The sequence below is a fragment of the Mercurialis annua genome, linkage group LG2 (assembly GCF_937616625.2).
Source record: "Mercurialis annua linkage group LG2, ddMerAnnu1.2, whole genome shotgun sequence".
Lineage (NCBI taxonomy): Eukaryota > Viridiplantae > Streptophyta > Magnoliopsida > Malpighiales > Euphorbiaceae > Mercurialis > Mercurialis annua.
In genome coordinates, this window is record NC_065571.1 from 5,263,559 (window position 1) to 5,288,097 (window position 24,539).

A 24,539-nucleotide genomic window follows, 5' to 3' on the forward strand; every position below is an offset into this window, starting at 1 on the left:
CTTTTTTTTTTTTGATAAATATTTTCTTCATCTTTTACTTCTCTCTCTGCACATTAAACCTCAAAAACACTTCCATTTTCTCTAGCTAAACTCCACAGAGGTTAGAACCCAAACTGAGTTTGTCTTTAAGTATATAAACATTAATTAAATCAAAATACCTTATTAATTGTCCTTTTTCCATTTGGATCTGCAATTACTTAAATAGAGTAATGTTATTACATTGCTGCAACAATTGCTTACCATTGACTGACTGGTTGGTGATATTATTTCGATGCAGGATTATTGAAAATGAGAGTTGCAGTGATAGGAGGAGGAGTGAGTGGACTGGTTGCGGCTTATGTTATTGCAAAAGCTGGAGGTGAAGTAGTTGTGTACGAGAAAGAAGATGAACTCGGTGGCCATGCTAAAACTGTCTGCTTTAATGGCCTTGATTTAGACCTTGGTTTCATGGTTTTCAATCGGGTAACTCTCTTTCTTTTTTTTTTCTATCTTTTTATTTCAATCTGTTCCCTATGCTCACCTCCGCCCATATTTTTTTTGTTTTTGTTTTTTTAAATGGAGCATGTGATACAGAACCCATGCACTATATTAAATTCATTCCTCCTAAATTAAAAAAAATAATTATAGTATTTATTTTTATATACTACTACTATATTAACAATTATAGGAATATAATTTATTTTCGATATCAATTTAAATTAAACCCAAAAAATTATAGAATAATTTATTATCATAATAAAAAGTAATTTATTTTCTTATGTGAATTATAATAGAGAGCAACTTATCATTTTATAATTATTATAATTAAATAATAAACTTTCGCCTAAAAAAATAAATGTGGTGGTATGAATACTTAAAAGTAAATCCTTTTACAATTCTTTTATATTAATAGTCAACGTGGCCTCGCCATTGCACTAGAGTATTTATATTTAGCCCTCTAAAAATGGTCCCTAACATGGTATACATATTACATTTATTATCACTTAAATTTTACTCCTATAAAGTAACGAGCATTATTGAGCAACCGTATCTTAGTACTTGACATTTCAATCTAAATTACAGTTGGGATCCAATTAATAAAAATATCAGTTTATCAGATGTAGTAAATGATTCTATTAAAAATACAATACTTAAATTAAATATTCAATAGAGTGATTTAACAGAAAGAACAAATTTCAAAAATAAATGTTAAAAGCATCTAAAATATTTAAGTGTAATAGTATTTTTTTTACGGTTAATTAAAAAGAAAGGAACGGAGTACTGATTACATCAGTTTATAATTCTAAGCTCTGCCCATGGGTTTTAAGTTGAAAGAGTCAAGTGAGAAATGAAGAAGAAAAATTAAAGTCAAAGTCAAGTAATGGGATGACTTTAATTTCAAGAAAAAGAATTAATGGACCATTCCAGGCATTTGCAATAGTTGTCATTTTTGAATATTGACTCCTGACCACCAACTCAATTCTCATGAAATTTCCCTGAAAATACAACCGGGGACTCGAAGGTGGTCAGAAATTGAAATTGAAATTATAGTAGTAGTATCAAATTGAATATTGTGTGAGTGGTGATTTTTTTTAGGTAGAACGAGTCTATCACATCATCCACATATTAAATTAATTATTTATAATATTTTATTAAAATGATGATAAAATTAAAATAAATGTGTTCTGATTTTAATGGTGATGTTATAATTTGGCCATCATTTTAATGAGGTGTTGTAACGTGATTAATTTAATTTACGGATGAAGTGGCGGACTCGATTTACCTAAAACTTTTTCGATTTGATTGATTAGAAAATAAAAATAATATTACTACTTATTAGATAGAGTTACTAAATTTTTGTTTGAGATTAAGTCTAATTAATCAAGTTTTTTCACATTCGATAACGTCTGATAAAATTTACTAATAGTTTAGGAGTCAAATGATTGCTATCGTCAAAATAATTTATTTTGATCCCTAAAATTATTTTATCTTTTATAAACATCCATAGAATTATTAAAATTTAAATTATTTTTGAAAGTAGTTCTTAATTAATTAGTTAATTTTTCATATGTTTTATTTTTCATTTAATTTAAAAATAATAATATTATATATATACAATTTGTTATAATTAATAAATGTTAAAATTAATGTTACTTAACTTTTAATATTAATATTTTTTAAACCAATAATAATAATAATACTAATAATTATTAAAATTTATGCTAATTTAAAATAAAAAATATCCATTGATAATTATAAACTTTATAAATAATTATAATATATTTTTGAAATTTATTTGATTTTTGAATTTTTATGAACCTATATAAGAAAAAAGATCAAACTGAATTTTATCTTATATAATCAGTTTCTTTGATTGAGTCATTAAATGGTTAATTGAATGAGAAGTATTTGTGAATTTGATCAATCATGAGAGATAATTTTTAAATTTTTAAATGCGATGTGAGACTTAGATAGTTTGATCTAATATTGAGAAGAATTGGGTATTACTATTTTTTATTTTTTAAAAGTGAAGAAAATATGATTTTTACTACTAAAACATAGTTTTAACATTAAATAATTTTTAAATAAATATAAAAAAAGTTAATTTTATTTTAAAGTTAGTAAAAGTCTTAGGGGGATGGAATTCCCGGCAAGATTTGAAACAAAGGACCCCTTTACTGGTAAAAGTTAAAACATTAATAATTCCAATCTAAACATAAGGACTGTCTTGACTCTCTGACCGGATAGATGCGGTTGTTGTAGCTCTTTAATTTGATTGTCTCTTATGGCTTGCATCTGTTGTTTAATCAGTAATTAATAGTACTATACTTTGCCATTAGCAGACACCATATGTCTCGTTTTAAAAGAGTTTTCATATTTTGCATAGTTTTTTTTATCTATTTAATTTTTAGTTACAGTTTTCTTATAATTTATGTTTAAAGCAATGTTTTTAGAATCTAATTGGACCGGCCAGTTCCGGTTTAATTCTCCTTAAAAGATTGAAATGTATTTCAATGTTTTTGAACCAGAAAAATGAATTAGTGAATTATTTAACCGGATGAACCATAAAAACAGGTTGTTTTTATAATTTATAATTATACTCCTAATTATATATAATTATAGTCTTTATATAAGGTCTAATTGTATTTAATTATCATAACATTATGAATATATTCTATTTAAACGGTTCGACTAGCTGTACAGCGTCATTTATTATCAACTTAAATATAGTATTTATTTTGAACCTATTGTTTGTTAATGACAATAAATTAATTTAGATGGACAACTAAGATAAAAATTAAAATATTACAAATATTAAAGTGTGATCCATAGAGTATTTTTATTGGTAACCTAACTAATTTGTTGTCATTAACAACACCAATAATTATGATTAGTTTTGTTTCAAAAAATAAATAAATAATTTTGATTAGTTAGTGATTCGGAAGCACTAAAATACTTCTTTCGTCCATGATTGATAGAATTATTTAATTTAAATATATATTAAAAAAATTGCTATGTATAATACACTTGCTATATAGTTAATCTATTTATTATTTTAATACACTTTTTTTTGATAATTGGGGAGGAGGAGTGTTTGTGTGAGAAATAGAACCCACGACGGCACGACCTAACAATTTACTGCCTAACGCTTATAATAATTCAAATTGACTCATAAAGTAATAATCAATTTAATATAATTTACTAATTTAATTTAATTATGGATATTTTATATATTTATTTAGTTAGCCATTTTTTAAAAATTTAAAAAATCTTTTATTTCAGATATATAAAAATCAATATAATACTATCTGAATTAGTGGTTCAGAAAATATACATTCTAGCGTGTTTGTATACATTGCCTAGCTGGATGTCAGTTCTTAATTAGAAAATATCATCAACTATTATCGGTGAGAAAAACCGAATCAAGCATGAAATCAATCGAAACCGGACAAAAACTGAGAGTTAAATTATTAAAGTCGTTTGTATAATCTGATTTGGTTTAAGATTTATGAAAATTCTAATTTTTGGTTTTAGTTTGATTTTAGGGCCCGGAAAACTAAAAAACGGAACTTTCATATGATGCCGTTTTGATTATAGATAATATATTTTCGGACCTTAAATATTGCAAAGGAGTATAATATACTTTTTGGGGCTCGAACAGCTTCGACGGACCGACGTTACAAATTAATTAATTGTATTAGTCCATCCGTCGTGAACTTTAATCAATAAAAAAATGACAAGCAATAAGTATTATAAGCACTAGCAGCATTCTACTAAGGCCGTGGGTTCAATTCCTCCTTCACAAACGCCCCCATCCCAATTATCAAATGAAAAAAAAAGACATGATACTGAAAATTTATTACAATAATAAACAGGTAACATATCCAAATATGATGGAGTTTTTCGAGACTCTGGGAATAGATATGGAGTTATCAGACATGTCATTCTCAGTTAGCTTAGACAATGGCAAAGGTTATGAATGGGGTAGCAGAAATGGCCTGTCAGGTTTGTTTGCACAGAAGTCTAATGTTCTCGACCGATCCTTTTGGCAAATGATTCGTGAAATTGTCAAGTTTAAGGATGATGTCCTCAGGTCAGCCACTCCATCCACTTTTAGTAATATATTTAGACAATTTTCGCAATTCTGACATTGATTTTTTTTTTTACTCAGTTATCTTGAGAACTTGGAGAATAATCCTGACGTTGACAGAAATGAAACATTGGGGAATTTTATTAAGTCGAGAGGCTATTCTGAGCTATTTCAGAAAGCTTATCTTGTAAGATCAATATTTAATTTTCAGACAATTGTTACATTTCTATTTTGGGTTCTGTTAATGAAAGAGGTATGTTTCAGGTTCCAATGTGCGGTTCAATATGGTCCTGTCCATCAGAAAAAGTTATGAGCTTTTCTGCTTACTCTATTCTCTCATTTTGCCGTAATCATCATCTTCTTCAGGTACAATGTCTTGTCTGAATTCTGATAGAATTAGACTGTTCTATGTAACTAAATCTACTTGAATTTCATCAAATGTCTATTGTTTTTTTCGCAGGTTTTTGGCCGTCCACAGTGGCTTACTGTTAAATCTAGATCACATATTTATGTCAACAAGGTGTTTATTTATTTGCTTTCAAAATGTTATAAGTTTCAGAATTCATGTTTTCAAAACAAATCTATACTAAATTCTGAAAGTCGTAAATCAGGTCAGAGAAATGCTCGAAAGCTGGGGTTCCGTGATAAGAACTGGCTGTGAGGTACAGTCTGTTTCCACCGATGGAGAGGGTAAGCAATACTAGTCTGAAATGCGTCTGAAACTTTGAAACTTTATATTTATAACCTATTCTTGCAAAAAATATCTTTTTCGCTATTTTATCATTTGAGTATTTTCCATTTCAACGTTTTTATTTCCATGCAACGTAGCTAAAGAAGAGTATTTTAGCAGGTTGCAGAGTGTTATGCAGAGATGGTTCTGAAGAACAATATAACGGGTGCATATTTGCGGTTCATGCCCCGGATGCCTTGAAAATCTTAGGAGATGAAGCGACATTTGATGAAAAAAGATTACTTGGTGCTTTCCAGTATATGTACAGGTACACAGCTTTGGCTGTTCTGCTTCATTTCAATCAGTTTATTGCTGCACTACAAAATCTGATAAATACATTTTCAAAATCTTGCTTGCAGTGAAATCTTCCTTCACCGTGATACAAAATTGATGCCTCGAAATCGAGCAGCCTGGAGTGCCTGGAATTTCTTAGGAACCGATAATAACAAAATATGCCTTACATACTGGCTCAATGTGTTGCAGGTGCGTGACATGTTTTCTCGGGGAAAATAAATCAATAAAGGTTCGGTTGGCTCCTGTAATTTGAGACAAAAGAATAAAAAGAGTTCAAATTCGTAATTTGGACAAAAGAATTCTCAACTTGTCAATTTTATGTCAGTTTACACCCTAATAATAGACAAGTTGTTGGTTTTTTTTCTTCCAAAACTACGAATTTAAACTCTTTTGATCGTTTGTCCCCAAGTTGGAGGGTCAAAATGAACTTTTACGGAAAATAAACTTGGATTTCTGTGTACATAAATTTCATTCTAAATACTTCCAATTCTTGCAGAATCTTGGTGAAACGAGTCAACCTTATCTTGTAACACTCAATCCTGATCATACACCAGACAATACCTTAATAAAATGGTCAACCGGCCATCCTGTCCCGTCTGTAGCTGCTACAAAAGCTTCGCTCGAGCTTGAACATATTCAAGGCAAGAGAGGACTTTGGTTTTGTGGAGCATATCAGGGTATATTGAATTTAATTCTATTTGAAATTCCTATATTTTGGATTTTCGAAATACTTCATGACTATTGATCATCTGTGTGTATTATATGTTTCATTTCTTTCAGGTTACGGTTTCCATGAGGATGGATTGAAGGTACATATAAATTCTTTAGTATGTTTCACGATATTCTTCAAGTTCATTGGCTGTTCTGCAATTTACAATTGAGGCTTATTAATTTTGCAGTCTGGCATGGTTGCTGCACATGGTTTGCTCGGAAAACGTTGCGAGATTTTGAGCAATCCGAAACATATGGTTCCTTCTTTGTTAGAAATTGGGGCGCGCCTTTGCGTAACTAGATTTCTTAGCCAATACATCTCTACTGGCTGTTTAACGTAAGTTTAATAATAAATACAATTATTTTGTCAGTTGCTACATTGCTGCACATAATTATTGATGGAATCTACACTGCGATACGACAGTTTAATCGAAGAAGGAGGCACAATGTTTACGTTTGAGGGAACTGCGAAAAAGTGTTTTTATAAATCTATTCTGAAAATTCACAATCCCCAATTTTACTGGAAAGTACGTAATTTTTCTTTAATCTTTTATTTTATTGGTATCAAATGAACTTATAATCACTAACAAGCAATGAAATTGAAAAATTCTGCAGATTATGACACAGGCTGATTTAGGCCTAGCAGATGCATATATCCATGGTGATTTTTCATTTGTAGACAAAGATGAAGGTCTTCTAAATCTTTTCATGGTAAGCTAATTGGTCCTAATTATTTCTATATTCAATTCCAACTTCTGTTTCAACTTTTAATGATCTTTGTCGAAAATTCGTGTTTCAGGTTCTCATTTCCAATCGAGATGCTACGAAGTCCGCATCTGGACTGAATAAGAAAAAGTACGCTGCCATAACTGAACTAAAGAATGTGACATTTTCTAAATTACTACTTAAATTTTTCTCTTCATTGTTGTTTCAGGGGTTGGTGGACACCAATGCTATTCACTGCTAGTATTGCTTCTGCAAAATTTTTCCTTCGGCATGTTTCGAGACAGAATACTCTTACACAAGCTCGCAGGAATATCTCTCGTCATTATGACTTGGTATAATAATCATATACTCAAATTTTTGTTTTTGAACAAGTTTGCCTGACAAATCTACGATCCTTTTCTTGTTTTTATGTCTAGAGTAACGATCTTTTCGCTCTGTTCCTGGATGAAACAATGACATACTCCTCTGCAATATTTAAGGTCCGTAATTAAGTGTTCAGAATTCTGATACTTTAATAATATTAAACAGACAGTACCTGACAGTTACTTGTTCTTTGCTGGTTTTTGTTCTGAATCACTCTACAGACAGAGGATGAAGACTTGAAAGCTGCACAGATGAGAAAAATTTCACTTCTGATTGATAAAGTGAGGGAGTCTGTCTGTTCCTGAAAAGTTACAAATTTTCCTGACAGAAATTTCTGACTTTTATTTTTCATTTTCTGTAAATAATCCAGGCAAGAATCACTAAGGATCATGAAATTCTTGAGATTGGTTGCGGTTGGGGAACCTTGGCAATGGAAGCTGTTAGACGAACCGGTTGCAGATACACAGGCATCACTCTATCAGAAGAGCAACTAAAATTTGCAGAACAAAGAGTGAAGGAAGCTGGTCTTCAGGTATTAATTAACTCAAACAACATTTTTATTTTGGAAACCTGACATAAGAAATTCTTTACCACAATAACTTTTACCGAGTTAAATCAATTATGGCATCAGGATCGTATCAGGTTTCTACTGTGCGACTATCGCCAACTGCCTGAAAACGTCAAATATGATAGAATCATCTCCTGGTAGGCTTTTTGTTTTACAGCAGTAAAATTTATTTGTGAATTCCATTATGGAATGGCTAATAAGCACTTACATAACTGCTTTGAATGGACTTGTTCAGCGAAATGATGGAAGCTATAGGACATGAATACATGGAAGAGTTCTTTGGTTGCTGTGAATCAGCATTAGCTGAAGATGGCATAATTGTAGTTCAGGTAATCATAATCAGTGTTTCACAACCCGAATCAAGTGTTTCACAAACCGAATCAGTGGCCAAACTGGCGTGGCTATCGCTCACAGTTCAACCGGTTCCACAAACATTCGAACCAATTGAATAAATTAATATATTTATTTATTTCTAGAATAATTCTACATTTTAAAAAATTAAACTCATGCATATAATTTTTTAACAAGCTAATGGATTGAAAATTAGTAAATGAATCATGTTTTAACGAGTAAATAAAGAACCGGATGATTTTTACTGTTTTACCGGTTCAATAGTATTAAGGTGGTTTTTCTGTGTGCAGTTTATATCAATACCAGAAGAGAGGTATGATGAATACAGGAAAAGTTCAGATTTTATAAAGGAATATATATTCCCCGGCGGATGTTTACCGTCATTAACAAGGGTCACATCCGCCATGGCTGTTTCTACAAGACTCTGGTATAACCTACCCCATCATCATCACTCTCACCTCTATTTTATTAAATAAAAATTTCTATAATATTTTTTGTTTATTTTTCTGCATGCAAAGTGTGGAGCATGTGGAAAATATAGGACTTCATTACTATCAAACACTTAGATACTGGAGGAAAACTTTCTTGGAGAATCAAAGGTACAAATTTTTTCTATAAAGATATCATTTATAAACTTTATTTTCAGTAAAAAATTAATTAACATTATTTTCTTTGTCAGTAAAATTATGGCACTGGGATTCAATGAAGAGTTCATAAGAACATGGGAGTATTATTTTGATTATTGTGCAGCTGGATTTAAGACGCTTACACTTGGAAATTATCAGGTAATAATTACAAGTTTAATTAATAGATTATTTAGAATTATTTAATTATCCTTTTGATTTCTACAATTGATGAGATTATTCATTGATGTAGGTTGTTCTTTCAAGGCCTGGAAATATTGCTGCTTTGGGGAATCCATATAAAGAAATTCGTGCAGCTTCTTGATTGATTTATGTTTCTCTTATTTTACTTATATTAAGTGGGTTATATTTTTAGTTTGATTAGTTACTTTTTATCGATCGGTTTGCTTGTATCCATACAATAAAATTTGATTCTCAAATCCTTGAGCTTTGTAATTGGATTTTTGTATCTCAAATCAAATACTAATAAGAAGCCAACCATTGAATTATTTCTTAAAATAAAAAAAATTATGAAAAAGTTTTCAATTAAATAAATTTGTAGATTGGTACGTGTATAACCGCATGGATAAACTCATGCTAACCCATTATCGTTAAATCTCATTGTAAGCGGATGAGATGCACATGAACAATTATATGAAAACTCCATAATCCAACCCATCTACTCTCTTTATCTTTTTTGGTAATTTACGCGTAATCCCCGATAGTGCTATAATTTATAAAGCACAGAAACTTCGATAAAATTGCGTGTTGCGTTTCGAAAACTGGAAACTATAAAAAAACATTTTGTGCCGTTTTCGTAAATAAAAAAAATTATATAGTTGCAAAAAAACCTAAAAATACTCAACATATAATTTTTAAACCAATTACCCATAATTTTTATTATTCACATTATCTATAATAAAACTTATCTTCTTATTTTTGTTGGGTTTAATTATATTTGATTTAAAATTTAACATATGTAGTACTTTATAATTTCGAATATTATAAATATATCCCTATATTTTTATTATTTACACGTTTCCCTCACGTTTCGTGTCCTTCATTTTAGAAAAATGTCGTTTTCCCGTGTCCGTTTCGTGTCGTTTCCTTTTTCCGTTTCCGTACTACCTAGGCTATAATCTTATATTTTTACTTCATCATTTTGATTTTGGCAGAAATCTCTCAAAAAAAAAATTTCAAGAATCACTTATAACCCAAAATAAGAGAAAAGGAGACAATATTATCCCTACTATGTGTCAACGTCTCATTGGTCAATATTTGACTCAATAAAATGTTGACACATGGAAATGTTGGTCTTGATTAGACCAACCAACCAACCATCACCGGCAATCAGCCACCGGCGAACTTCCGGCAACTTTTCGGCCAACTTCTGGCCGACCAACACCGACCTCCAGCCAACTTCTGACGCCTTTCCGACCGGCCACCAGCCAACTTCTAGCAACTTTCCGGCCGGCCACCAGTGACCTCCAGCCAACTTTTAGAAAATTTTCGGCCTGTCACCACCGACCTCCGACAACTTTCCGGCCACCGCCGACCTCCAACCAACTTTCGGCGATTTTTTAGTCGGTGGTGCCAACTTTCGGCTACTATCTGGTCGGCCACCTCCTGCCAACTTCCTGCCAACTTCCGAAAAAACCGCCTTGCTAATGCTGTCAAGAACTATATTGTCGATCCTGCTATTCTTGAACTTGAAGACGCGTTTATTTCTAACTTTCCATAAAGACCAGTTGATGAAGAACCAAATCGAATTCGAAAGAGTCTTGAATTATATTTTGCTAAGGATAGACTATTATCTATAAAGATGATCAATAGAGAAACGTGATACCCAAGTATTATTGCTCAATTCCATAACATGCGATCAAGTACGCAAAGCAAAGTGGCAATGAAGCATAATATGAGCAACTGTCTCTTCCTGTAAACAAAGTAAACAACCGATGTTCTCTTCCAAAATGATTCCCCTCCGAAACAAAGCTTTATTTGAGGAGATTACGTCATATACTAAAAACCAATGGATGAATTGAACCCGAGGTGGAAGCTTTGTTGCCCAAACAATTCGAATAAACTCATTCCCCCCGCCTGACCCTTCCGAAGCAACCATTTTCTCCCTTGATAAATGATGCATAGAAGCTGAAGATTAGGCTTTAGATTGCTACCAAACAAGAGAGTCCCGCCGGTCAGGTTGCAACTGAACTGACTCGACCAACTACTATAAATGAAACAACTCCGATTCTTCACCAATACGTAAGTGACAAACCTATTTTCTATTTTCAAAAACCTGCTGGTTCTAAACAGATAAAACGTGCTGATTATCGTAAAAAACCGTGGAGATCATAATGTTTTTGTTCCTGCAAATACTGAATAGAGATGGAAATTCCTGGTCAAAAGCAATATGACCCATCCACTTATTTAACCAAAATCTGGTTTTGGAACCATCTCCCACTTTGCCGTTATTTGAGAAATGAAGACCTCCCAAGAAACCAAAGGCAGGTTTGACCCGATTTTGCCAAATTTGAGATAAAATTGATAATTTTTTTTTTTCACTTTTAACGTTTTTGATATTTTATGTTAAGTTAATGATTCGTGGTTCAATAAAAAATGATAATTTTTTATAATTCAATTAGCTAATATGTTTGCATGATTATGTTTTTACATTTGAAAATACTAATATTCAAATATTTTTATATTTTATATTTTTTAATTAATAATTAAATAATCGTATCATATATTTGCCAAAAAAGTTAGGTTTCCATTTAATGAAGAGGGCCAGAGCTGCCTCATGGGGACTAACTGATTAAATTACAAAATAGTCAGTTTTCCATTTAATGAAGGGGGTCACAGCTGTCTCCTAGGGAATATGGATTTATGGGTCATAGAACAGCCCAGTCATTGGATTTACGCTATGTTTGGTTTATAAAATAGGTGCAGAATGAAATAATTATTCCGTATAAAATAAATATTTTTTGTTTTGGTTCATGAAATAATTATTTCATATAATTGTCATTGCATGATTTTATGGCATAAACACTCTTCTCAAAAAACAAAAAAAAGTTATTTATTTTTTTATGGAATAACTATTTTATTCAATGCTCTTTCATTTCACGAACCAAACGTGACTTTAAGGGCGTTCAATTAATTACATTGCAATTCCAAAGGCTCAATGTCTAATTGTATAATACAAAATGACAACATAAAATAGGAAAATTCAACTTATCAATAGCAAACTTAAAATGTTCTCTATCGCTCATAACTTACATATACCGAATTTAAACATCCTTAACTAGATAACCTGTAAGAGAAGGTCGACCTATCTGAAATGTTCGGATACGTGTTAGACTCTGAATTTTACTTAAAAAAATAGATAACCTCTATGGATATATTGGCCGGTCCCTCCGCTCCAAATTGGACACGAGTAACTAGCAAATTTATTATATTTTCTATTTGAATATTTAATAAATTAATAGATTGCGAAAATCTTCGGGTAAAGACTCTACAACAATCACTCAACCTATAAAATGAAATGAACAAAGGGTCAACGCGCCCCCTAAACTTGTGTCACGGGGTCATCTAACCCATTTTATACTTTTTTGAGCAAATAACCCCAAAACTCTTCATTCTCGGGTCAAGTAACCCCATAATTGTATTTTTAAAACGCGTAAAATACAAAATGAAGGCGAGGGATGCAAAAAAATAATTAAATACTTCCCTAATTGTTGCGATATAATTGTCTTAAATCTGTTTTTTTAAAATAAAAATAAAAATTATGGGTTATTTGACCCAAAAATGAAGAGTTTTGGGGTTAGTTGCTCAAAAAAGTATAAATTGGGCTAGATGACCCCGTATCACAAGTTCAGGGGGCGCGTTGACCCTTTGTTCAAAATGGAATTATATGAAAAGATACGGTTTTACTTATAAAATGGCAATGTACAACTCATCTACATTACCCATATCTTCTTGAAAGTTGAAAGTCCCAAAAGAGGTAAGCTTTCTTTGCTTGTGAAGTACAACAAATATAGCTACATTAATTTCACAAGAATGCTCTTGTTTTTATAATATATACATCATAACTAATTAACGTCCATTTTATTCAATAGCTATAGTTATGGCAACTATACCGCATTTTGATCCAAAGCAGAAGAAACCTTCTATGTTCGAATCTGCCGGTCGCAGTTTCGTTATTCGATTTCTCAAATCCTACATTTCTACTGGCTGTTTAATGTGAGTATTGTGTTGCAGCTCATAATTAACACTATTTAATTTGTACATTCTTCCAATAAAAGAAAAAAAAAACAGTTTCATACTTATGCGCACTGAACTTGTCTAAAATCTCTGGTTAATTAATAATAATAATTATACATTGGCTATGTTGAGGTTGCAGTTTATTAGAAGAAGGAGGTTCAACTCTTACTTTTGAGGGAGCTGATAAAAGATGTTCTCTAAAAGTTGATTTGCAAATCTTCAATCCCCAGTTCTACTGGAAGGTACGTTTATGTTTGTCGGTTATTAGATTTTCAATGTCGCTTTTTATTTTGGTAACTAAATTTTAATTTGGTCGGTTTTTCAATTAATTAGCAAAGATGGATTAAGTTTAAGATGAAAATTAAAGTATAGTAAAATTTTAAATAGTTAGAAAGATTAGCTTTAAATCTTTAAACAATTTGATGAATAAAATACCGTAAAATTAATCTTTTTCAGGTAATGACAAGGGCAGATGTAGGCCTTGCCGATGCTTATATTGATGGGGACTTTTCTTTTTCCGACAAGGATCAAGGTCTTTTACATTTAATCATGGTAAGAGATAAATTGTTAATGGTCAAATTTTGTACTATTATTTAATTATTTCTTGTTGCTCCCTTTGCATATAACATAATTTACATTTCGAGACCAAATTTTAGTCATTAATCTTAGATTTCTGTTGTTAAAAGTTTTAAGGACTGGTTAATTTAGCCGCTCTTACATTTTGAATCGGCAACCAAATTAGGTTTTATGTCTGAGATTCTAATGTTTTGGCGACGAAATGTATTTTGTCGCTAGTTAATTGAGTAGTGACAAATAATTTACCTTGCAGCTGCTGATCGCGAATAAAGATTCAAATAAATCAGTTTCAAATTCGAACAAGAAAGGGTGAAATCCTAATCTGGAATCCAGCAGTACATAATTTTTTTAATTTTTGTATAATTGTTAATTTGGTATACTAAATGGTTATTTTGTGCTGTTGGTTAAAGGAATTGGTGGACACCATTGTTTTTCACAGCTGGTTTTGCTACTATAAAAATGTTGTATCAGCATGCTTCCAGAAAGAATTCTCTTACACAAGCTCGTAGAAATATCTCCCAACACTATAATGTGGTATGATAAATTAACTGTAATTTATAAGCGGGTACTTGATTATTAGAATTCAAAGTATCACTTTATTTTAGGCTTAATTACTTAAAAACCACCCACCTTGAACTTTTTTTCGTTTATACCCTTACCTAGAAAAAAATTCATTTATACCCTGACGTATGTGTTTATGTTTCACCTCTACCCCGAGACATTAAATTAACCTCTTTTCATTTAAAAAAAGTTTATAATAGTCCTTCTTTTAGAGAAAAATTCATTTCTAATTAAACTCTAATTAGTTTAGGTTAAAAATGAAGAACTATTTTAAACTTTTTTCTAAATGAAAAGAGGTTAATTTAGTGCCTCGGGTTAGAGGTGAAATATAAATACATACGTCATGGTATAAATGAATTTTTTCCTAGGTCAGGATATAATCGAAAAAAAAGTTTAAAATGAGTGGTTTTTAAGTAATTAAGCCCTTTATTTTAATTTGGTGACTGAAGTTAATTTAACTCATGTTATTTTGGTTATAAAAATTTAATTTAATTTCAACATAAGATTTTTCGACAAAATATGCATAAATTGCAATCACTTTTTACTCATTTTTGTCACATGGTAATTGATTTTTGCTGGTTTTCGTCATGAGGCAACCAATTTTTATCTAAAAACATGTCACGTTATGCATAATTTTTTTTAGCGGGAAATTTTAGGCCAAATTATGAACATGTATCAAGTTTTCAAGCAAAAGCTGCCAATATGGATTTTGATCAGAAAATCTTGTGTTAATATGAGATTAGAATTTAATAGCTAAAATGAAACCAATCAAATTTGATCACAAAATAATAATAAAAAAGTAGTTTGGATATCATGAAAATCTATTACTCATAAATTAATTAATATTTTTAACTATGCGTGTTACTAAACTTTCACTTAGTTACAAAATAGATACTCTACTTTATTTTATTTTTTTGTTATCAATGTTATTATTTCAAAGTTTATCTGCTGGAATGTCATTATTTAAGTGTAAATTCAACATGGTTATCAAACTGCTAATTTTGTTTCAAAAATTAAGGATACTTAAATTATGAATTTTAATTTCAAAACAAAAATACTCAATTATAAATTTCATTTTCCGTCCACTGACCTCCTATTGAAACAAAATAATAACTTTGATAACCAAAATAAAAATAAAAATAGAACTCATATATAACTAAGTAAAATTTTAGAACTCACAGAGTTTAATACCCGCAAATAATTAGTTTATTTCATCAACATATGATATAAACATAGCTTAATTTTGTTTTTTTTGTTATCAGAGTAATGATTTCTTTGCCGTGTTCTTGGGTGAAACAATGACTTACTCCACTGCTATATTCAAGGTAACAAAACCAAGCTGAAATGTATGGTGGAATTTGTGATTTTTCCGATATTAATTTAATTCTGAGTGTACTTATCGCATAGACGGAAGAGGAAGACTTGAAAACAGCCCAGATGAGGAAAATTTCCATTTTGATTGAAAAGGTGAGATCAATTCCAATATTTATTTTATCGAACAAATATTTCGACACATTAATTTTGATTATACATCTCCAGTCAAGAATTCAAGAGAAACATCAAGTTCTTGACATTGGTTGCGGCTGGGGAACCTTCGGTATTGAAGTTGTGAAGCGAACCGGATGTAAATACACTGGCATTACTCTGTCTGAGGAGCAACTCAAATTTGCACAAAACAAAGTCAAGGAAGCTGGCCTTCAGGTATACACTATGTTGCACAGAATTTTTTTAATTCTTATTTTTCGGAAAATGGAAATGCTCATGAGACTCCGAACTTTATATTTATAAGTTATAATTTGCTTTTATAAAAAGTACTATTTCTCCCGTTTTTCATTTCAGCATTTCCCATTTTCATGCAACATTGATTATATATATTGTTGGGTTATTATATATATTCTTAGCATTAGCAAGGGAGTGACTCATTATAAGTATCACAATCCCGGGTTCTTATATAATGGCAATGATGTATTTAATTGCTTAGCTTTCTTCACTAGAGGCGAAAGCCGGTTTTCTTCGCCTTCCATGCCTTGTGGATCATGTGCTAATATAATCATCATTTATCAAAAAAAAAAATATTATTGGGTTATTAGGGTGCGTGAACTTGTTAATTTTGTACAGTTTGAAACCTAAAAACCTAAAAATAAAGAATGTTGTCGTTAATTGATTAACATGACTAGATGTGAGTTAATTGATCCCGATGCACAAGTTCATAGATTAGCATGGCCCTTTGCTCAAATTTATTTTAAAAATTTGGAGAAATTGTTCTATTGCCACTTTCAGGATCATATCACACTTAAACTCTGTGACTATCGTCAACTGCCTGAAACAGAGAAATTTGACAGAATCATATCTTGGTGAGTTCAATTGGCCGTATTGCAGTAAATATTGATAAAATCAACCAACAGAATCTATACTTCTGATCTTGAATGGTTTTCTTCTGTCAGTGAAATGATTGAGCATGTCGGACATGAATACATGGACGAGTTCTTCCGTTGCTGCGAATCGCTGCTAGCCGAAAAGGGTCTTTTTATTTTACAGGTAAATATTGATAAAATGGTAACAAACAGTAACATAATTGAAAAAAATCTGTAGATATGTATAACTAACTATTTCCGGGTTTAGTTCATATCTATGGCGGATGAGCAATACGAAGAGTACAGGAGAAGTGCAGGTTTTGTGAAGGAATATATATTCCCTGGTGGATGCTTGCCTTCATTTAGTAGGGTCATTTCAGCCATGAATAGTGCATCAACACTGAGGTACGTGTTATTATATCTCTATATAGTTCTTACCAATTAGTCCGCTTACGATTGTGCAATATATTGGATGCAGCGTGGAGCATGTCGAAAACATCGGAAGTCATTACGGAAGAACATTGAGATTCTGGAGAAAAAATTTCTTGGACAACAAGAGGTGAAACAAAATATATAGTCAGTTTATGTTGTTTAGCCACCAATAACCAATATTGTGTAGCATTTCATTTTCGTAAACATTTCTGAAACTTCAAAACTCATTGAAAATGCTGTTTTGCAATTTTTTTCCGTAATGTTTCCGTTTCAGTGCTACGATAGCTAATAGCTGTCATTTCTTTTTTGTATTTTTAGAAAAATCATTGAAATGGGATTTGATGAAAAGTTGATAAGGACATGGGAATACTACTTTGACTACTGTGCTGCTGGCTTTATGACATACAATCTTGGTGATTATCAGGTAATTAATTAACCAATCACATATATGATTCAATGTAGACGGTTCCGATCTTACAATTTGAATTTATGATTTATACAAGATGGTATTTTCTCGGCCTGGAAACATGGAGGCATTAGGGGATCCATACAAAGGTTTTCCATCAGCATACTGCTGATTTTTTTCGGCAAAGGCACCACCATTCTGTTTTTAATCCTTATTGTAAATTTGTTATGTAACCGTTGCTATTTCTTGTTATGTGAAAATAAATTATCTTGTGTTAATTTATGTGGTCTACAACCAAATTAGTCTGCTACATCTGATAATTACTTATTTTACCAAGTAGCTGCATGCAGAGGCAGGGCAATTTTGGGTCATTGACCAGCATTTACTATACATAATTATATAAAGGCTTAATCACAAAAAAAAACCTCCATCTTTCAGCCTCTTTTCAGTTGCACCCGATGTTATAATTTTGTCAAATTCACCCAAATTCAAACGTTTATTTATAAATTCTTCCCGCTTTTTGGCCTAATAACCTCCGTTATGCTCCAATGTTCTATTGTGAAAAATTGTTTTTAATTTTGTCTTATTCTTAATTTATCCTTTTGTGTTATTTCAAAACAACATAAATCCCACATGGGAAGTGTAGAGCTTCAATAATGAGTTTATAAGGGTTTATGCAATATAGGCTCGTAAGTGTGTTGAGGGGGAAGCAATGGGCTCGCGCCCCCCCCCTCTCCGGTGTAGGCTTGTGGGTTGGGGTTCGGGATAAAAGTCAAGTGGGCTTGATTAATCTTTTTGCTACCCGGTTTTATTATTATTTATAGCCTTTATGTGAGAAGGCCCTATTTTAGCATGTGTAAAATTATTTTTGCTTGAGGCCTAAAAATCCGGAAACTTTATTACCTTCAATTTAATTAAAACGTTTTATTTTAATTTAACCACGTTTTGATTACTGCTCCTCCACTAAGATTTTCGGTTTTGTTTAACTTAATCAATTTTATGTCTACATTCATTTACTTGATAATTAAGTTTGATTTTAAACTTTAAATCGTGGCTTGCTGGATTAGGGGAGATACTTGATTCGTATCAAATATTTTAAACTGCTTCTCATGCTTCCAGTTTATTAACTGAAGAGCTTGTTGTATCCTGGGAGATATCGCACATACTGCGAAATATTTCTTAAGGGCAGTGACATCACGCCTCAAGCAAATAATCAACAACACTCTGTATTTCTGTTTTACACAACATGTTCATGATACACACACATACGATAAGATACATGAACGCCTCAAAATACGTGCTAAATACACTAAAGCGAAAATAACTCGAATACATAGGAATATTTTACTCCTATCAGTTGGACATGTCTTGGTTGGCCATCAGCGCACCTATATGCTCGTCATCTGCTTCATTATAGAGTTCATTCGTTCCTCCATCCTCTAGTGAATCTCATCGAGTCATTGTTCGACCCTTACGATTATGGTCACGTTCGTAGACGTCCTCCACGCACTGATGATTTCTCCTTGCCGGTATGGCTGATTCCATGAACAATTTGATTCTAATACCAACTGATGTAGCGGAAATCACGCATAAACACAATGATGATTTTAATAATTGTTGATTACAAGAATACCAGCAATTAAACTTCCAAATTCTATTGATTTAAGAATGAATACTAGAATTTAGGCATCAAATGTCGTTAATTCGAGTAAATACCAATTTCTAAAAAAATATACAAAGTTGTTTCACCAACAGCAAAAGTGCTTTTTGTTGTTGCATAAAGTTGTTTAACTACTAAAACAAACGAAAATCATAAACTGCATATAAAAGAAAACAAAAAAATAACGACATAATGATGAATTTCGGCACAAAAACGACCAATGTCACGAGTAAAGCTAATGTGCATCGATCATTAGTCTGTTTTCAATAATGAAAACCGCTCAAATCGCACATCTTCAATTTTGGCAAAATCACAAAATTGTTATCATGTCACCTTGTACTTCCTCTTTTTCTTGAAGTCGAATTCAGTTTTCGCAACCGCATCACATTTCTATTAAACTCCGCTTTGGTTGTGCGGTGGTTTCTTTTTAAAAAATAAATAATTGTTTGACCATTAGATCTTTAATATTTACTCCCTCCGTTTTTTTTTTAGTTGTCCATTTAGCCAAATGAATTTATCTACATTTAGTTGTCCATTTACAATTTCAAGATAAGATTAGCTATTATCTTCCAAATTTAACCCTCCTTAATAAATGACTCTATAACTCAATTTACAAAGCATTATTATATAGTAGGGTTATATTAGTATTTACTTCTATTATTTAAGATAAAAATTTTACTATCTTAATATGTGCAATTTTGGCTAAATGGACAACTAAAAAAGAACGGAGGTAGTAGTTACTATTAACCCCACTATCATTTTTTATTGGCGCCATCTAAGCTGCCTTGCCTACTGTACGAAGCAACATTTTGCGCGTCATCAGGCATATTTTAAGTGCATTAGTATATGGCATTTTGTTTTTCTCATAGTCTTATCTGATTTAAAAAAAGAAATTATTTCACCAAATCTTATAATTGGGGCATTAGTACTGGTGATGCATGTGCACCCTGTCAAATAATTCAAAATGCTCCAACTCATTGGATTCATCGTTGGAGTTAAAAGATTTATTTAAAAATTATTTTTTTTATCCCGATTAAAAAGAGACATATTTTATTTTTTCATGTGCTATATTAAATGGCTATACCATAATTATTTGGCTTAATATATAGTTTGACCTCTGAATTTGTATCCTTTTACTCATCTAACCTCTAAACTTAACGTCTCACCTATCGAACATCTGAACTTGTTAAATAATCCGATTTGACCCCTGAACTTGATAAATATGCAAATATTGAACCCTTCGTGTCCACCAGTCACTTGAAACATTCTAGAAGAAATTGTGTATGGAAGGGTTCAATGTTTACGTATTTATCAAGTTCAGGGGTCAAATCGGGTTATTTAACAAGTTCAGGGGTTCGATAGGTGAAATGTTAAGTTTTGGGGTTAGATGGGTAAAAAGATACAAGTTCAGGGGTCAAACTATGTATTAAGCCTAACTTTTTTGTCATTTTATATGATTTTTTTGTTAATAAAAATATATTAAAAAACAGTCAATAAAAAGTGACAAAAGCACTTACTCAAGAATTTTCGCACTAAAAATGACACAAAAATTGCACTATAACGAACCAACGTTCGGAAGAATACGATGTGAATTTCTATAAAAATCCATACTAGAATAAGAGAATCTGACATTGTTACATCCAAAATGGAAAACTGCCGGGTAATACTCCATTAAACAATAGCGTAGATATTTGTAGCCTTGTTTTGAAACATTAGTCTATTTCGAGCCTATGAAATTTCTTTAATTAACCCCCTTTTTTTCTTTCTAAAATTAATAATTATTATTCTACACAAATTACAAGACACATTATTAATAAAAATAAAATAAAGAAAATTGCCATCTTAATTTTATAATTTATGTTAAAAAAACATTTATCCTTTATTAAATAGCAAGGACAGAGAGAGTAATTATTATCTATATACTAGCTTAGATCTGAATTATTTTTAATTTAAAATTTATTATTAACCCTTACGTTTTCTAGTTTATATAACTACATCTCCGTTGTATATAAAGAGATTTTAGTTAAAAAAAATTGAAATATAAATAAATAAATAATAAAATTATAAATTTATAAAAAACAGTAATTCAAGTTTAAATTAATAATTGGTATATTTTTTATTTAAGAACACAATTAGATATACAATATCATTTTTTATTGATTTTCTCGATGATCACAACATCTTGTGGTTAGATTTTAGAAAAATTCATTCAGCTAGCCTTTTAAAAAAGAAATATATATATATATCAATTGCAATAGTTTTTTAAGCATTAATAATAATTAACATGGGTGAGAATAAATTAATTATGATTTTTAATTTATACAGGATGGTTGAGGTTGAAAGGTGATATACTTTATCCTTTTCAGGTGCAGTGGGATCAGCCTACACAGGGTACACAGGACTTTCCAGCTTCACAGGGACTTCCACAGACACCTGGGACTACAGACTTTCTGGCATATGGTAGCAGTTGGTTAGGTCTAGACAGCATGGAGGCGATGATGTTCCGCCAACAAGGAGAATTTGTTACCCCGCCACCAGCTACGACGAGTACAGCCATTCCACAGGACCAGCAGGGTGACGACGGAGCCGACGACGAGGAGGGCGATGCAGGAGAGGGAGATGGTGATGGCCGCCCAGGTCGACGTTACCTCACCATCAGTACAGGCCGTCGGGCGAACCGTAACAGAAACAACTTGCGCTCGAACCTCCCGGTCACTAGCAGATATGACGATAGGACTCCTAGGTGATTTCTTTTTTGTACTTTGTACATTATTATCTGATGTAGTAATCTTTTTTAATTTGAAATTTTTAGTTTATTAAATATGTTATTGTTATGAAGTATAAATTATATTTGAATATTTGTTAATATAATTATTTTGTAGTATTTTATAAATTTATTTTTGTAGAATGTTAAAAAAAATTAACTAATTCAAATGTTTTAAATTTAAAAAATTCAACAATTAAAACGTAAATTTTTTTTAATAAAAAGTTTTCTCATTTTTAAATTTTTATTTAATTTTTTTTTAAATGATTGGGAGAAAACCTCCCAATCATTTAAAATAAAATCAAAATGATTGGGAGAATTTTCTCCCAATCAGTGCAGCCAGGGAATTAATTCCCTGGCTGCACAAAAGCAAACCGCGTAAAACTTACGCGGTTTGCCACGTTGGCAGTGCAAACCGCGTAAGTTTTACGCGGTCTTCTTTTGCCTATGTGGCTCCTCCAGCGAGGAGCCACATAGGACAGTTCCGCGGTTTACATAAACCGCGGAACAGTTCCGCGGTCTGGTAGCCATAAAATGGGAATTTTATCATTTTGGGTGATAAAATTGGAAATAATTAACAAAAGTCCAATTTAATGGTCATTAACCCATAATTCTTTGCTCGAATTTATTCTGAAAATTTAAAGAAATTGTTCTTGTGCCACATTCAGGATCGCATCACACTTAAAATTTGTGACTATCGTCAACTGCCTAAAACTGATAAATTTGACAGAATCATAGCTAGGTGAGTTCAATTGGGTGTATTGCAGTAAAAGTTTATACTATTAACCAATAGAATCAATACTTCTAATCTTGAATGATTTTCTTCTACCAGTGAAATGATAGAGCATGTTGGACATGAGTACATGGATGAGTTCTTCGGTTGCTGTGAATCGCTACTCGCCGAAAAGGGCCTTCTTATTTTACAGGTAATAATGATAAAATACTAAGGAACAGTCACATAATTGCAAAAAAATTGTACATATGGATATTTAACTATTTCCGGGTTTAGTTCATATCTATGCCAGAAGAGCAATACGAAGAATACAGGAGAAGTGCCGGTTTTGTGAAGGAATACATATTCCCAGGTGGATGCTTGCCTTCATTTAGTAGGGTCATTTCAGCCATGAACACTGCATCAACACTGAGGTACGGATTATTATATCTATATGTAGTTGATACTAATTAGTCTGCTTACGATTCCGAATTATATTGGATGCAGCGTGGAGCATGTCGAAAACATCGGAAGTCATTACGGCAGAACATTAAGACTTTGGAGAAAAAATTTATTAGACAACAAGAGGTGAAACAAGATATATAGTGATCAGTTTATGTTCTTTAAGTTGTTTAGTGATGAATAACCTATAAAAAATGCTATTTCACAATATAATTTTTTCATTTTAACGTTTCTATTTTAATGCTAGATAGTCAATAACTGTCACTTGTTTTTTTTTAGGAAAATTATTGAAATGGGCTTTGATGAAAAGTTGATAAGAACATGGGAATACTACTTTGACTACTGTGCTGCTGGCTTTATGACGTACAACCTTGGTGATTATCAGGTAATTAATTAATCACATTTATGATTTAGAGGCTGTTTGGTTCGTCAAAAAAAGAGAAATGGAAATGGGAATGATTCTCATTATTTGTGTTTGTTTTGTCAAATTACATTAGGGAATGGGAATTTAATTACCTCTTCAATGGGAATTACATATTCCCTCTTACCCCATGGGAATGAACTTTTGGGAATGAGAATCAAAATTTAATAAAATATTTTAATGATAAATAATAAATATATAAATATTAAAAAAACTATTTATAAATTTTAAAAAATATATTTAAAATAAAAAAATTAATATATTTTTTAAAAAAAATATTTTTTTATTTTTTTAAAAAATAATTTATTTTAAAAAAATAATTTTTTTTATATAAAATATATTTAAAAAAAATAAGAAAAAATATTTTTAATAAATAATATTTTTATTAAACTTTACCCATTCCTATACTTTGAATCAAACAAAAAAATGAAAACAATCATTCTCATTTCCATTTCCATTTCGATTCCGATTCCCAACCTTAAATCAAACGGCCCCTTAGTGTATATGGTTTTAAATGAGCAGCAATCTTAAAATTTGAGTTGATGATTGATGCAAGGTGGTATTCTCTCGTCCTGGAAACATGGAGGCATTAGGGGATCCATACAAAGGGTTTCCATCAGCATACTGATTTTTTTTGGCATTCGATTTTTTTTCCTTATAATAAATTTATTATGTTACTGTTGTAATTTCTTGTTATGTGAAACTAAATTACAGTGTGGTAACTTTTATGGTCTACGGCAATGTTTTAAAACCCGGACCGGAGAAAGAACCGGTGTAGCTACCGGTTCAAGGTTCAACTGGTTGAACCGGTTCAACCGCTGGTTCAACCTGTTTTATAAAAATATAAAATCTTAATAAAAGAAAAAAAATTTACTGTACTAAAATTTAAGAAAAATTACTTTTATTATATTAAAAAAAAAGAGTTTTTATCATTCGGCTTATAGTGTTGCATAAGGTCATGGACTTCTTTTATTATAGTGTTGCATAAGGCCTTGGGC

The 24,539-nt window shown here is 31.3% G+C and overlaps 2 protein-coding genes across 3 annotated transcripts; both read left to right on the top strand.

The window, feature by feature from the left end:
• LOC126667910 (uncharacterized) lies at nucleotides 1-24,263 on the top strand. Of its 2 annotated transcripts, none has more exons than XM_056104480.1 (25): nucleotides 1-100; nucleotides 278-462; nucleotides 4,356-4,573; nucleotides 4,652-4,757; nucleotides 4,835-4,936; nucleotides 5,031-5,090; nucleotides 5,182-5,260; nucleotides 5,421-5,568; nucleotides 5,660-5,783; nucleotides 6,091-6,271; nucleotides 6,375-6,403; nucleotides 6,494-6,642; nucleotides 6,730-6,832; nucleotides 6,921-7,016; nucleotides 7,105-7,160; nucleotides 7,240-7,363; nucleotides 7,448-7,510; nucleotides 7,616-7,675; nucleotides 7,765-7,926; nucleotides 22,615-22,688; nucleotides 22,779-22,872; nucleotides 22,956-23,092; nucleotides 23,166-23,246; nucleotides 23,400-23,505; nucleotides 24,098-24,263. In XM_056104480.1, the coding sequence occupies exons 2-25, from the start codon at nucleotides 289-291 to the stop codon at nucleotides 24,167-24,169; spliced, it is 2,598 nt and encodes an 865-aa protein (XP_055960455.1). In that variant the 5' UTR covers nucleotides 1-100; nucleotides 278-288; the 3' UTR covers nucleotides 24,170-24,263. The 2 variants fall into 2 exon arrangements, with proteins under 2 accessions (XP_055960455.1, XP_050217003.1); XM_050361046.2 differs by lacking the exons at nucleotides 22,615-22,688; nucleotides 22,779-22,872; nucleotides 22,956-23,092; ... (1 more) ...; nucleotides 23,400-23,505; nucleotides 24,098-24,263 and adding exons at nucleotides 8,026-8,099; nucleotides 8,198-8,291; nucleotides 8,604-8,740; ... (1 more) ...; nucleotides 8,993-9,098; nucleotides 9,190-9,445 and having other exon boundaries at nucleotides 2-100.
• LOC126667915 (uncharacterized) lies at nucleotides 12,830-17,800 on the top strand. The gene is made up of 15 exons (XM_050361052.2): nucleotides 12,830-12,933; nucleotides 13,049-13,172; nucleotides 13,333-13,435; nucleotides 13,650-13,745; nucleotides 14,023-14,078; nucleotides 14,180-14,303; nucleotides 15,593-15,655; nucleotides 15,738-15,797; nucleotides 15,870-16,031; nucleotides 16,611-16,684; nucleotides 16,775-16,868; nucleotides 16,953-17,089; nucleotides 17,163-17,243; nucleotides 17,435-17,540; nucleotides 17,620-17,800. Exons 2-15 carry the CDS (start codon nucleotides 13,057-13,059, stop codon nucleotides 17,692-17,694), a joined length of 1,347 nt encoding a protein of 448 aa, XP_050217009.1. The 5' UTR covers nucleotides 12,830-12,933; nucleotides 13,049-13,056; the 3' UTR covers nucleotides 17,695-17,800.
• Nucleotides 24,264-24,539: the final 276 nt, after the last annotated feature.

Excerpts from the sequence above, each read along its gene's own strand:
- LOC126667910 (XM_056104480.1), top strand. The coding sequence starts at position 289 with ATGAGAGTTGCAGTGATAGGAGGAGGAGTGAGTGGACTGGTTGCGGCT. Across the intron at positions 6,404-6,493 it reads TCCATGAGGATGGATTGAAG|TCTGGCATGGTTGCTGCACA; the intron begins GTACATATAAAT and ends TTAATTTTGCAG. Across the intron at positions 6,833-6,920 it reads ATCCCCAATTTTACTGGAAA|ATTATGACACAGGCTGATTT; the intron begins GTACGTAATTTT and ends AAAATTCTGCAG.
- LOC126667915 (XM_050361052.2), top strand. The coding sequence starts at position 13,057 with ATGGCAACTATACCGCATTTTGATCCAAAGCAGAAGAAACCTTCTATG. Across the intron at positions 15,798-15,869 it reads TTTCCATTTTGATTGAAAAG|TCAAGAATTCAAGAGAAACA; the intron begins GTGAGATCAATT and ends ATACATCTCCAG. Across the intron at positions 16,032-16,610 it reads TCAAGGAAGCTGGCCTTCAG|GATCATATCACACTTAAACT; the intron begins GTATACACTATG and ends TGCCACTTTCAG.